Source organism: Sipha flava, unplaced genomic scaffold (genome assembly GCF_003268045.1).
Source record: "Sipha flava isolate LNK unplaced genomic scaffold, YSA_version1 86_pilon_pilon, whole genome shotgun sequence".
Lineage (NCBI taxonomy): Eukaryota > Metazoa > Arthropoda > Insecta > Hemiptera > Aphididae > Sipha > Sipha flava.
In genome coordinates, this window is record NW_020273628.1 from 819,279 (window position 1) to 834,642 (window position 15,364).

Sequence of the window (15,364 nt, forward strand, 5' to 3'; positions counted from 1 at the left end):
TGTACGGAATCATTCGATCTTCGGAGATTATCAAGAACCGGTTAATTATGTATATTAATATTTATGTACACTATAACATTTATTATTTGATATATATGTGTTGAGTTAATTCGATTTGGATGTAAAATTTATTTCGGGGTCACCGTCAACGTTCGGTCACACGACTTCTTTAAATTCAAAATAAATGTCACATACGAATTATTAAAATTACTTGAATAAGATCAAAACCATTAGTGTAAATACTCGATATTTTAGATTCTCAATGATACTCAACCTGAACGTAGTATCTAGAACCATATAAGTATTGCTGTGCGCGCGACACATCATGAATCACTGATTTTTTAATAATTGCATTTCGACGTTTTTACATTATCGTATCTTACGATGTACATGGTTTGACAAATACGTGTTTATGTTTCAGGTGTATCAACGAAGTCTTCCGTGCGGAACTTAATCTTCTTCTTCCTTGGACAGCAGAAGCACATTACTTCTAAGCATTTTCCGCTGGCCGAAAACGCTACATTGTTGCTCGCGAAGCATCCGAAGAACTTTCCTTCTCATTGGAACACAAAGAGCGATAATAAATATAGCGCACGCGAGTCAAAGGAGAAACGAAAAAAGAATATAAATTAAGAAGTAAACCCACGTGCAAATAAAAACGCAAACGTGTGTACGCACAAAAAAGCTCAATACTCGGTAAAACCCGAGGTATTACAAATTGAAGAACAAATCGTACGCGAAAAATTATAGCAATAATAACAATTAGCGATTAATCGCAGTTGATGTAAATTTTATTTTTTATTTCAAACGAGAAACAATACGTTTACATAGATTGAGAACCAGAACGAATCGAGTTTATGTACTCTGCATTAGCAATAGTTCCTTCTGTCCGTAATCATTTAGTGCTCAAGTTGTTTACATTTGTACAATATAAAGTAGAAATCCGGTTTTCCATTTTAAAACTATAATCTCATATAATTTCGTTATCATCACACATAATATATAAATATATATGTGCTGACGATAAATTATATTTTCGCCACTCCCACGGTATCGTCATCACGCACAACAGTCATGCCCCGGTGCTACATGGTGAAGAAACTTGGACCGAAATTAATGCAACATCAGTCGATGATGGACCTGGACGAGTGCAGTTCTAGATCCGGCACAGAGTCTCCGCCGCCGTTCACCGATCCCACGTCCGTCAAACTATACAAACCGCTGGAGTCCGTCACCATGTCCAAACATAAAGGTAAGGGTTGTTTTTCATTTTGGTCCGTCCCCCGCTCGAAAAATCGCACTCGTTTCCCCGCAATGGGAAATGGTTCCAAGTGACCGCGTTCCAAGTCGAAACGTCGCCCGGGAAGTGTAAATATTCGTGTCCATGGAAAATAACTCGAAATTCCTCGCACAATGGGATTATGAGTCGTTCGAGGAACACAGTCGGGAATCGTCACCGTAGACTTATCGTGCGATTTCGGACAGGTATTTTTTCGGAAACGTTATTTTCCGTCGAGAGCGCGGACTTTTTGAAAGCGTTGAGTCCCGGGGAAAAGAAAGTAGTTGATTAATTGGTCCCGGCTAATAATCTGATTCATTTTCAACGATAAAATGTCAGTGATCTATTTGATTACGCCTAATTAAGATACGTATATTTTGTTCGGTATACTATTGTGTATCAGTTATCACCGATTTTTATGATGGTTTATTTATTTTTTTTTATGGATATTTTGTGATCATACACTAGGTACTTAATTCTCAGCTGATGCTTAATTTCCCACGAATATTTGGTTTCACTTTTCTGCTACCACCGTGCGTACAACCATTAGCTGTGAATCAAATCATTCACGATTTAAACCTTACGATGATAACAACTCCGAGGAACGGGGAACGCTGGTCGGTGGCGAACGTCGCGGGCACCAGGGTAGTGAAATTGCATACCCGGAGCGCCGTGTCTCCGTCACTGTACACCAGTTGTACACGTTTATGTAACCGGTAACGTCGATCGTTCGGGCATTATGTCTGACGTCGCGTAGTCTTAGGAAATATACACAATCCCAATAGCTTATCGATTTTTTTTTTTTTCATATTTCGATTGGGAATCATGTTAAATCGTTGTTTAAAGTTTAGATTTTACATTGGACTCGAAAATATACAATGTTTACACGAAATGCGATGGCTGTTCGTCGACTGATAATGGTTCGAACGATTGGACATACGGTACGTCAATCGTGCAAATTACCGATTTATGAGTACGATTATTTGATAAAAGTCGTAGTGTACTCAGATAAAATTAGACTGCAGATGGTCAAAATAATGGAATGCGTATCGTTCTAGGCTTACACGTCTGTACGTGACTTCTTACCTATCAGTACACCTCAACACCAAAATCGATTACTTATCACGTTGTCTAATGAGCATTGAATTCGCAATGCCTAGTCCGTGTTATAATTATTTAAATTTCCCTGTGTTTTTCGGCATTATTTATGATGCGTAGGCAAAATGAACAGTGCCGGATTATTCGCATTTCCGGTAACTTATATACATATTATAATGCAGGTATTATGCGACAACAACAGCACACGCCGTGTGTACTATAGCGAGCGTATACGCAGTGGAGCGCAATAATAATAACGGAATTATCTCATTGTTTCTTCCCCCCCCCTCACCGACAATCAGTGACAATAGGTTCGAATATTAAAACGCAATAATATTAATACAGAAATAAAAAAAAAAAAAACAGTTTATGTATTGAAATAAATATATTAAATATACATTTTTATTTTCTTTATAGTAAATTGCCTACACGTAAAATGACTAATTGTTCTCAGTGTATTTTCCTTCCTTTATTATTTCTTATTCGGTTGCGATTTTTTTTTCATGTCCAGTCACAGTTTTATTAACTTTGTACATACCTGATAATGAATTTTTTCAATAAAACAAATTTTTATTCCTTATTCAATTTTGAACTATTTCTCTATGAAATAACATTATAACACGGTGAATTATTAAGGCTTCTTTGCGTCAACGACAATTACATATATAGGCATTTACGTCATACTCGCGTAGCACTCCGTTGCCGTATCAATCAATTTGACGAATCGTGTACGAATTTTTCGGTTGTATCAACGTGTGTGCATCATCCGATAGCATCGTTTTTATGTTCGCATGTAATAATGCCATCCAATAATCTGCGAAAGTGTGGCGCTCATCTCGTCTCGATCGAAAAACATTGATTAGCATAATCGTATCATAACGTATTTTCAACCAGCCGGGTGGATTTTATTCAATGCCAATCGATCAATGGGACGTAAACCAGGAGCGCCTTCAAGAAAGGTAAATGGGGCGGTCGCTCTCCCATGGCCATTTTTCCTTATTATTTAGTTATTTATTATTTATATCACACTAGGAAAACACCTAAATGTAAAGAATACATGTGAGAATTTTGCCTCCCCCGTCACCCAACCACCCTATTTAAAAGGGTCTACGGACGTCTTTGACGTAAACGCTAGTCGATCACAATCGGCTACGTTATTAACATGGTTACCGGTCAATGTACGCAGATGGTAATTGACGTTGTGCGTGATAAGAATGTCATGTGCACAACAATCGGCCGTCGAAGCCGCGCCTACCGTTTTATTGATATAAAAATAAAAAGAATTATCGACGATGGACTTCTGCTTCCGGTCGACCTGTACCAGTGTTACCACGTTCTCGTAACGGTTTTATTGTTTTTAATTGATACGGTTTTTACCGGCAACGACGCATGACACGAGGTGGAAGGATCACGTTTAAACCGTTTTACACGTGATTAGGCGTCAATGTCGGCTTTAAATTGACCCGCCGCCCGTCGGTATTTTTATCGACTCGGAAATTGAAGTGATGCGTTCCGGAGTTTCTGCGTATCGCGCACTACGTATATATTTTTAATCCGTACATGCGAATCGCGACCAGTGGACCCCTTGGTATTCAGACTACCCACAAATACCTTTCCGACGAAATTATAGATATTTTAACCATGATAACGGTTTTCCGTTCGAACGTATTCGGGTAATAATAACCCGTTTCGTTTCGCGCATTTTTTACTGCATTTCGGAAGAAAAACAAAAAAATAAAAAACCGTTGGACTAACAATAATAGCCACGGTTCATATATACGAGTATATTTTAATGTCAAAATCGGTTCACGCGACATATATAATTAATAACGACTAAGCTGTGAGTCCTGTTCAATTTACCCGATACCCAATATGATGTATCCGTTCAGGCCCTACAAATCGAGTGACCGTTTTTTTTTTTCTCTCCTCGTCATTCAGTTAGGCGCGATTATACCGCGGTTATAATACAAACGAAGTTGTAAACGACAACAAATGTATTAAGTTGTTTTTACATACCAATAATATGCGACTTGGAAGTTTTAATTGAACCGATTCGGGTACGTCCGTACGGCAATCTTTACGTGGTCGTATTTAATTTTAATATGATACGTTGTAAAGCACGACTTACAGACTATAATTATGTTATACAAAAAAAAAAAAATCATAATGTGGTGTTCGAGTTCATTTTTTGTTTTAAAATTTTCAATTTCACAGTTTTTGTTTTCAATTGTTCATGCACAAATAGATAATGTTAAGTAGTAAACCGCGTGAAACCGTAAAAATGTAATTTGTTTTCCAATTGTTTTACCGTTCTAATCGTTAAACGTGTTAAAAAATAACCCCCCCCCCCGTACCACCAACTAGCGGAAAACCCAAAAATCTGTGACTGCAGTTATTGTACAATATTTTATAATCGGCACACGTATGCACTTCTCTTGTGGTCGAACTGACAGATAAAAAATCGGCATACTATATATACACGCGCACTTGAACCATACGATCTATCACACGCCGTCGACATATAACGATGTTGTAATATTTTTAAAACCTGCTTATACGATTTCCTTCGGTGCTGGAAACGGTACATTTTCCGAAACGTGACACTCGTATCTCGCAGAAAACGTTTGTGCTGAATTTCGGTCCCGAAAATGTTTACAGTGCAATAGAAACGCGTACGGGTGTACCCGGATGCACAACGGGAGGATAGGTGATACGCTACAGACAACCGGACGTCATCGCTGTAATTTTACACGAAATTTATTTTACTTAAAAATATTCAGAAATTTATTTTATTACAGACGCTATATTTATGACTGTTCCGAGCATTTGTGGTTTCGTTTGGTGGAACGAAAAAACAGAACAGCTCATTGTGTGTGTGTGTGTCTACATCTGAGTGTATGTATTTAAATTACGCCATTGTATGGCAGCGTGGCCACAATGGCAACTGTCACGTGACAGAAGCTTTCCGCTATCCATTCGTTTTCGCTTGGGTATACGCCTATGTTATACGATAGACAAAGTAAAAAGCGTGATCCTTAAAAATCTACTTGTAATCGCGATCGGTTTGTGCGAATATCTGCTTTGTTAAAAACACGTATATATCGATTTCGCTGTCTTCGCTTTTTGCGACTTCGAATGTGTTTTATGTGTAATATTGTTGTGGTTGATAAATTTGCATTATGCTCGGTCCATGTGTACATAACCTACATAACCGATCTACAACTGTCAATGTCCACGTTTCGTCGCAATTAATTAATTCAAATTAAAAAAAAATGTCTATATTACATAGCGTGTCAGAACGAAACTAGTACGTTATCCAACTGTTATACGGATGGTAAAATAGTTTTATCATGCATGTTTCGAACGTGTTCGATTTAATATCTTTGCATGAATAACCTTCAACATTTCGACCGTACATTTACCGAGGACATCTCAGTCGGTTTTATTTTTATTTAAAAAAAAATTTAAACCAATGCATACGAACGCGTCATTGTATAAGTTTCGGTGGTTATTTGTAATGGGATTTTTGTTTTTCTTCGATCATCGTACCGATTTCAATGCGACCGAAAAAAAATCGTGTCGTCTGAAGTACTTGCGGCAAAACCTTTCAGTCGTCATGGACTTTTTGTGTACGACGACAACGACGACGGTTGAAATCCAACCACTGCAGGTGTGTTTCGAAACACATACTGCGGCTGTTCGTGGAGATAGATTCCGCAGTCACGGGTCACGTTTCCAGGTCATCGTCAACCTTGAATAATACATTTTTGACTACCGATTCCGAAAACATTCGAACATTCCGAGTATTTTTCCCGGTCTATTACGCACGTGTGGCTTACTTTGGACCAAATATATTTTTAACGGACCATGTTACGTGGGTGTATGTTAATATTGAAAAACCCTATTGTTCTCTCGATTTCTTTTTGCCGGCGTGGTGACGTTTCGAAAACAGTATACTTGAAAACATTTCGGTTTTTGCAATTGTATTACGGTCTCGCCAAAAGCGTCGAAATAATAAAGTTGTGGACATTCTCGGCGTAAAAGGATTATGATAGTTATTTTTTTTTTTTACTCTGGTCCATAAATTCGTTTTGACCGTGCAAGTTCAGAGCTAAATTTCAGATCTAACCAATTGGGATATTTAAGTGAATATAAATTGGTATTCGATAGATCATGTAGTAAATATGACCCATAAAGTTTTTGCATAGCTTTATCGGCTTAAGTTAATATTCAGAGTAGATGATTGGTAAAATAAAATTAATAATATATTTGATGTTTTAATACTCTAGGTCTTGCGAATCAGAAGCAATAAATATTAACACTGTGTACACACTATTAATAGTATTATAAATTATATAAGAAGTGTAAAATTAGTAAAGTTAATTTTTATTCGGCCCGGATACTAATTAAAACAGTAAATCAACGTTTTTTTTCTTGTTTAATAAATCTCTTAATTGTAACTTTGAATTTATAACCTAGTCAAATTTAATACTTGTACTCTATAAACTTTTAATTTTAAATCCCTGCAGTTTTAACTTAATTATCTCGAGTAAATTGGTTTTTTTAACCTTTGTTTTAACCGGTATTGTTTAGTTCAAACATCGTGGTACACGTGTATATTATAATCTGGAAATAAGAAATATAAAAATTTTAAAATAACTCGTATTGCGACAAACAACAACATAACGTACAAATTTATTATTATTATTATATATATATTTATATTCGATAACAATATATTACTATTTCTATAACGCGTATTAAGTTCTAAAATGTATTACATATTTTTCTTTTTTTTTATATCCAACTGTAGATATCTGCACATATCATAGTATAAACGTACAATTTACCATTGCTTAATAACTACGATAATTATTCTGGACGCTGTTGTACTTCATCGTAATGATATAGTCTAAGTCTTGGGGCGAGCCTGTGTTACAGAGATACCGTTGTAATCCTTGGATAATCACTTTTTTCCTCGTATACTTAACACGAAAGTACAGCTATAATTGCTATTTTTATTACAGGATTGCGAAAAAAAAAGTTACCCCTCTCATTTCAAGTATAATCCCTCAATCATTTATTATACTAAACAGGAAAAAAAAATCTCTTTTATTTCATTTATTAGTATATTTACTCCTACCGTTGCCATGCATATTAATACCGTACATACATTTATATAAGTGTGTGTAATTAAACATTTTTTTCCCCATTAATAATAAAATATTTAAATTAAGCCAGACTATATGATGCTGTAAAGTCTTTTTCAGAGTAAAAAAAAAAAAAAAAAAAAATGGAAGGAGCGTAAGGAACGGTTGCACTTTAATTATAATTTTTTTTTTTTTTTTATAACTAGTTGAAGGTATACCAATCGGGGTCTGGATGAATATTTTTTTACTGTAGACTAAAGTCTATAGTTTTTGGCCGTAAAATATAATAGATACAAATAAAAAGAGATGGGTCGGAACCCATATTTTTCTACACTGCCCAGTTAAGCTATTAAAAACGAAATAATAAAATGCGCAACATATTGTTTTGTGCGATCGTTACAGTCGGAACGTGCAGTTGGCAAATCTCTAAAATCGATTCGTTGTCCTTTTCCTTCGGTTCGACATCACACAGAACATATTTATAGTGCAAATAATTTTCTTCCCACGGTAGTAATACACAATATTTTAATTAGAACCCCGGTTCGCTTTGTGCGTCGAGTTGAACATCGAAATCGGTATTACAACGCGTGATCAACATACGCCGCGAGCACCTTCAGCGTAACCTACGTTTAATTTGTCACCCGCAATATTTTCTTCAGCCGATATGCAATCGGATTTCCTTACGAAAGACTCGGTGTTTTTCTCTCTCTCTCTCTCTCTCTCTCTCTCTCTCTCTCATTCTCCCCTCGCGATTGTTTCGTCTCGCAGTAATCACCTGTGCATACACTCCGTCGTTCGTTTCACTCGTCAAGCGCATAATAATCTAGCGAGTTCTTTGAAAATCTTAAGCACAATAAAATTATCCTCTCGCAGTTTATTAGCGTGTATAAATATTGCTGATGCTGCTGTTGCATCAGTCGTACGCGTGTAGGTACACGGACGACGACGTCGCACGATGAGGGCCGGCCGACGGGAACATACAGTGCAATATCAAATAGAATTACGCGACGACAGCTGAATATTATTCGCACAGCACTCAAGTGTATAAAACTTTCTCCTCAAGGAGACATCAAAGTGACGGCTCAGCCGTGTTTACGTTTAGCGGTGCGCGATGTATTATGACGTACCGTCTCGCTTTGTTTCTTCGTTATGGATATGTATAAACGATATTTACATCGTATCCGGTTCTGTACACTCAATCGTTTGTCGGATCGACTTTTTGAAACATTTTAGTTCACCATCACGCGTACTCCGGCGCTCGTTTTGTGTCCGTTGCTGCCGAGACGATGACGGTGTTGCGAGGTGGAGGTAGCAGATTACCATTAAAACCCGACAGCATCGCAAATGTGCACTTGAATAAGTATTGCACTTGCACGTGTCATATAATATGCTCTCATATAAATTCGAGGTATGATTGACCTTGATTAGACGAAGACACGATACAGCGGTAACGTGTATAAAATATTCCAGGATATTATTTTATCAATAACATAATATTAACGGTTTTCCTTGGGCACGCTAACAGCCTTGACAGTTCTATCGAGTAAACGCATTTTCCGAAATAAAACCGTTAACCATAGGACCGAATGTTATATAATGATATGTGGTTGTCATAATTAATGCTATGAAAACCGTTAATCAACATTTTACAATTATTTAAAATCTCAATGGTATATAAACGAATAAAATATAATGTGTTTTATTTTTACCGTGAAATAACACGGCACAATGTGACTTAAACCCCGCCCAAAAAAAAAAAAAAAAAACGAAGTAGATTCCTAGGTCGGGTGAGATACAGAGACGGATGAATGATATTACCGTGTAAGTCTTCTGAACTTGAAACTAACGTATTTACCCTCTTAACGTTGCTCTCGAAAAGGGATTCTTCATGAAAGAGTTCCGGGGAATTAATTTTTATTTCTTAATAATGTAGATTTAACTTTAAATCGACAATTTCAAGTTTAATAAGTACAAATTGCATTTAAAGGTTTAAAAATTATGAAATAATTATCAAATGGTAATATCAATATTTGGTGAATGTTTCAAGTCACTATGATTAATATTCATAAAATAATAACAGAATAATTCTGTTAGATATGGAATTATTTCATATCTATGTCATACACTCAAATTCCGTTATTATATTCAATTTTTTTCAAAATGAACTATACAAATTTTACATTATTTAATATTAAATACATTTCGCAAATTTATAAAACATATATCTTGGCAATAGACATTCGTCAATAGTATATTCAATTTTTATACCTTTATAGTCCAAACTTTGATGAAGTAAATTTTCTGTATTTAAAATAAACTTTGTATTCAATTGGATCGATCCGGTTTTAGATCTCAAACACTGTGCGTTTGAGAGATGTTTGAATCCATTTGAGAGAACGTTTTTCTGAATAATTTGTAAATGCAATAGTAACAGTATTTTTTTAAATAAATCCATGGACTCTTCAACTAAAAGTATTCGTTACGTTCATCATTTACATTCTGTCACTTTTGATATCGAAAGCAAAACGGTTTATAAATGGCAATAATAATATTATTTATTAAGATATTGACGAAATAACAGTTAACTCAGTAGGCATTCAGTTATCATGACGGAATTTGTGAATCGTATTTAAAGCAACATAACAGCGACATCACATCTTTACCCATTATAACAAGACTCGGAAGGTAGGTGCCTCTTGGTACAAGCCTACACGTCAATCCACCCCTGCGTGTACTTTTCTTTTTCTTTTCGAATACACACCGTAAAAATTTGATTTCCTCGCGGTCGCCACTTTATGACTTACGTGTTGATGGTGTAACACGCTTGTCACGTTTATCGAATTGCGAAACGAACACTATAAGAGGTTGGCCCCCATGTCGCCACGGTTCGTGCGAGGGATATTTCACCCCGGGATATGGTGGTGAGAAAACGAAAATCAAAAAACACGACATAAGTTCGTACTATCGTCTACGAAGGATTACACGTGAGACGGGCTCGTGTTAGGCTTTCTGCCACGGACAATTTCTGCAAACGGACAGGCGCAAAATTAATCACGTGTTCTCGATGATCGTGTTTGTTCCGTCCCTTTCGTTGTGGTGTCACGCGTCGTGGATTTCTTTCGATCTGTGTGCCGTGATCACGTATTCTTTCCGATGCCGTCCATTTCTCATTCGACGTGCGTCGCACGCGCTTTTACGCGTTTAAGGTCGGGACAAAAAAGCACTCATGATGGTAAAATCAATATCCGTGCAGTCGTTTATACTCTTAGCTGTAATAACTGATATAATTTGATACATACAGTACGGGAGTTTCGCCGAAACATTCGATTTTAGGCCATTAAACCCGGTTTGTCATTAAAAACGATTTTTCCTGTCGATACCGTACGCGGGATGTGTTAATCGAAAATTTCGAACCACCCACACGTTGTCGCGCCGGAAAAGGATAGAGAATCGAAAAGAACGGTAACACGCGTTTAACGCAATCGGTTTAAGTCAGAGACACGATCGCTTCGCGTTGAATTTACGATAGATACGACATAAATCGCGTTAACACAAATCGTTTGCGCATAGAAATCGGCTGTTATTGTGCGGCGTTTTAGTTTCACGAGTTTTGCGATATATTGTACGGCAGTGGCGTTGGACAACTGTTAATGATCGTATTACGAAGGATTTTTCGATCCACCGATCGAACGGCTTCCGCGGGATCGCTCCCGGATTTTCGAACTCACCGTTTTCGACCAACACGCAACACACCAAACGCGTACGCGTGATTTTACATAGTATTATCTTACAGTTATACTATCACTCATTATTATTGTCATTTAAAATTGCTGTTGTTTTCAGTTCGTTAATCACTATATAGTCCTTGCCGAAAGCTCCTGATTTAATAAAAATGTTCTACAGTGTACACTAGTGTTCACTGTTTGTGTTATAAATATTTTTTTTTTTGTATTATGTATTATAACCACTGCCGTCGTTACATCGTTCGCTGGGTTTCGTGGTACGCATTATAATATAGTATTTGATTTTCGAATATTTATTTCAATTTTTATCAACTCATCCTGTTCTCGTTCCGCGTGCGGAGCAGTTTTCCGCCAACGCCACCGATAGACCGTTGATTTAGTTAACGTGCGCCCGTTTATAATCTTTATATGTGGGAGACATGGTTATTATTATTATTATTATTGTTATTATCATCATCGTCGCCAAATCGAAAAACTCTGACGTGAAAACGCTCGTGCTGCATCCGTGTTACAAAACTATGTTCGTTCGCCTCCACCCGTCCGTGTAGAATCTAGCCGATATTATTGCAGACTATTTAATATTGTATTAATAACAATATAAAGTCTTATGACGTTCAGTCATAATATCCGAGTAATTAACTCGACGAACGTTATCTGAAAAGAGCATCACATCTTCTAGTTTGTTCTTTTTTTCAATTATATTATTTCAAGTTATTAACTATACGATCATATTTAACACGAATTGTGTTTCATCTCTTGCAACAAAAATAGAATACTGAAAAAAACTAACTAATATTGATTTAATTAAACTAAAATCACATACTTTTGAGCCTGATACTTTTGATAAACACAAGAATAATTTAAGGCAGAAATTAAGAAAAAAAAAAATACTTTTGTAAGCTTATTTTGGCTTATTGCATTCGAAATCAACATAATACCATTCGTCGAAAAACACGTAAATGTTAGTTAACGTTAGTCAAGGAACTAATCACCGAATTAAACCACCTATAGACGATCTATAAAAGTATTTCATAGGTGTTTCTTCAAATATAATGTTACGTGTAATGTTTTGAACTCATATAAATCATTAATATATTGAAATATTTAAAAAATGTACAAAACGACATTAGGATGCCAAAAACATTTTAACAAATATTACAGAATGTGAAAAATTCATATAAAGAACTTTTCATATTTAGTTAATATTCTGACTCAAAAAAGTTCTTCTTAGAAATCATTCCATCAACAGGACCGTTCAAAATAAAATCGTATTCGAAGCATTCGAATCCGACTGCTAAAGTTTTTACAGTTTACGAGAATATTTGTTTGAACGGTAACCGCAGTACACGATCGGGTTGTCGTTAATAATACGATGCATGTGCGGAAGATGGGTGACGCGGTAACCATAAACTTGTATCATTGCAATAATAGTTTCGCGCGGGTGCAGAAAGCCGCAAAACGTAATAATTCGCGAACGCGGACCCAAAAAACGGCGGCTGAAATACAATCTGCTCGTTGTCCGGCGGCACCGCATCGTTGAAACTATAAAACTGTCCGGGGCACGCATTATAATAATAATAATAATAATAATAATAATAATAATTGTTATTGTTGTACGAAAAGCATTTTGCAGTTCGACCGACCATATGTGCGCGCGGAGGAGTGGAAAAACATAAAGAACGGACCTAACCTTAATTCTGCTGCGCACGTAACGGGCGTGTGTTTGTGTAACGCTACGGGGAAAGCACGAAAGAAAGAGGGGTAGCGATAGAGGGTGGCAGGCAGAGAGCGGGAGGCAGCGAGAGTGATGAAGAGATGCGGAGTTGTCACCCGAACGAAACAATAGGAAAAAAGGGGTTAGAACTTGTTTTTCGCACCTCCTCGTGAAACTCGCATTACAATATATTACGAACATTGCGGCGTCATCGCGCGCTCGTATTCCGGTGGTAATTTATGTGCAACCGCGGTTATCTGCACCGGGTCGTGTACGGCACTGGTTTGTTTGGCGAACACAATAATATTTTATAATAATACGTACAAACGCACGTGCATAAATAAATAAATAGTGCCGGGTCGGTGAAAGCGCTCTGTGGGTGTGTGCATAAATTCTACACTGGTATCACTATTGTGGCGTGTATTGTATTGTTATTATCGTCGGAGAGTCGCCCGTGCACGGCCGCGCAGCGCACAATTGTCGTCGTTGACCCGAGACGGACAAAAGCGCGCGCCGCTATTTTTGTCGCACGGTCGGCCCTGGCCCGGGGCGCCACCGCCGGCGGAGAGAGATAAATTTTCCCCGGACTCGGTGTTATTTTATCTTTTTTTTTTTTTTTTTCCCCCTCCCTCCCCCCGCCCCCCCCTCCCTCTCCCTCCCCGCCCCCCCCCCCCCCACTCCACCACGTACGTACACGTAGGCCTAACCGTTTCCGCGGACGGCGAAACGAAAACTTTTCCGTAACGCGCACGTGCAAAAGCAACGCGATACGCGTTTGCTCTTGTCGTGTAACCGTCCCGGGAGGTGCGTCGCACACTCGGGTGTACGTACACGGTCTTACTAATAACCGTTTACGCGGCGGAGCGTTGGCGGCCCGTCGCCCGAAAGTTTCGCGCAAGAAGGCGAACAATAATTTTCCGGGGCAAAAGCCGTACGCACGCGCACGGGTACGGTCGTGCGTGTACGCGTACGTGTAACGTTTGTCTCGACGTCGTTCGGAATATGTTAAAACTGTTTTCGTCGCACAACCGTGTCGGTTGTTGCCGCTACTACCGCTGTTGTTGTCCCCGTGATGTAAACAGCAGCTGCCGTGCAAGTGTAACTCGTGACAAACACACCGTCGTCCCGGGCACGAGTTAATTAATTCGCGCACGTTTGTCGCCGTAGGACATAACGCGTAACGTTTGCGCACACGTACACGCATTAGGTGCACATTACTGCGTACATTTATGTATATATATATATATATATATATATATATATATATATATATAAATATATATGTATATAGACGCGTACGCGAATTAAATCTTCGGCGGTCGAACGCGGTCGAAATCACGTAAAACAGTCGCCGTAAAGCTGCCCGTTGTTATCGTCTTCGGGGCTGGACCGTGCGAGATAACGTATGTACCCGCGGGGAATACATTAAACCTGCGTTTCCAAACGGACGACGGAGTTAGTCCTTACTCAGGACGGAGTATAGGATCTCGGAAGGGGATCGTGGGATAAAATAAAAAATTGAATTGGGAAACTCTGCATTGAACGAACACAACGACTATGAACCGTGAACGCGCCATGAATTCTTTATACGTTGCGTTTACGATAACGTGTACGGATCACTCTCGATGCGAATGCGCCGAAAACGTTTACCGTTGACACACGGCTGGTTCGCGTACGGCTCTTAATTGTAAACGATCGTGTCGTTAAAAACGTACGCTCGTTTTGTGGCATCTCCCCCGTGCAAATCATTTGTGATCGAGAATTTAAAAGGAAAAAAAAAATGAAACATAATCGCCATAACTACTATGGCCGCTATCGATTTAAACATTAAGCCCGTGAAGTCGGAATATAATATCCGTTGTTAAGAGTTTAACGCTTTTAAGAGTATAACGCTGCACAAAAGAACATAGTATCAAACAAAATGTATTGTTTTAAAAACAACAAATCTGTCGTGGCCTTGGGATCTTCGAGAAAGTAAAATATGAATATATTTCTCACACGTAACCGATTTCAAAATTCGATTGTAAGACGTGTGATTGTTTTTAGACTTTGGATTTTTTTTCAATCGACCGATTATCGCGAGTTAAGTTGTTTTTTTTTCTATTATATAAGTTTTATCATCGTTTTTGTACATGAGACTCACAGGCATAATTGAAATTTAACAAAGCGAGTGTATGTTAAGTAACTTGTTTAAAAAATTCACACCGACATTAAAGAGGTTGTCGACTCGCTGAAATTACCTTTTAAAACGTCTAGAGTGAACCGTTTGACAAACGGTTTAGTTTGTATCCCTCTCCCCATTATATTTTTCCTACAAGTTTCTTTTCACTTAAACACGAGTGCCACATAGTAATATCAATTTATTTCTAACTATATAATA

At 37.8% G+C, this 15,364-nt stretch overlaps 1 protein-coding gene across 1 annotated transcript in view; it reads left to right on the plus strand.

The window, feature by feature from the left end:
- Nucleotides 1-421: 421 nt before the first annotated feature.
- The window catches only part of LOC112693392 (transcriptional repressor scratch 2-like), a 46,133-nt gene continuing 31,190 nt past the window's right edge, over nt 422-15,364 (plus strand). The window contains exon 1 of the mRNA XM_025568433.1: nt 422-1,252. Coding sequence (XP_025424218.1) covers nt 1,075-1,252 — 178 coding nt within the window. The 5' untranslated portion in view covers nt 422-1,074. The remainder of the gene's footprint in view (nt 1,253-15,364) is intronic.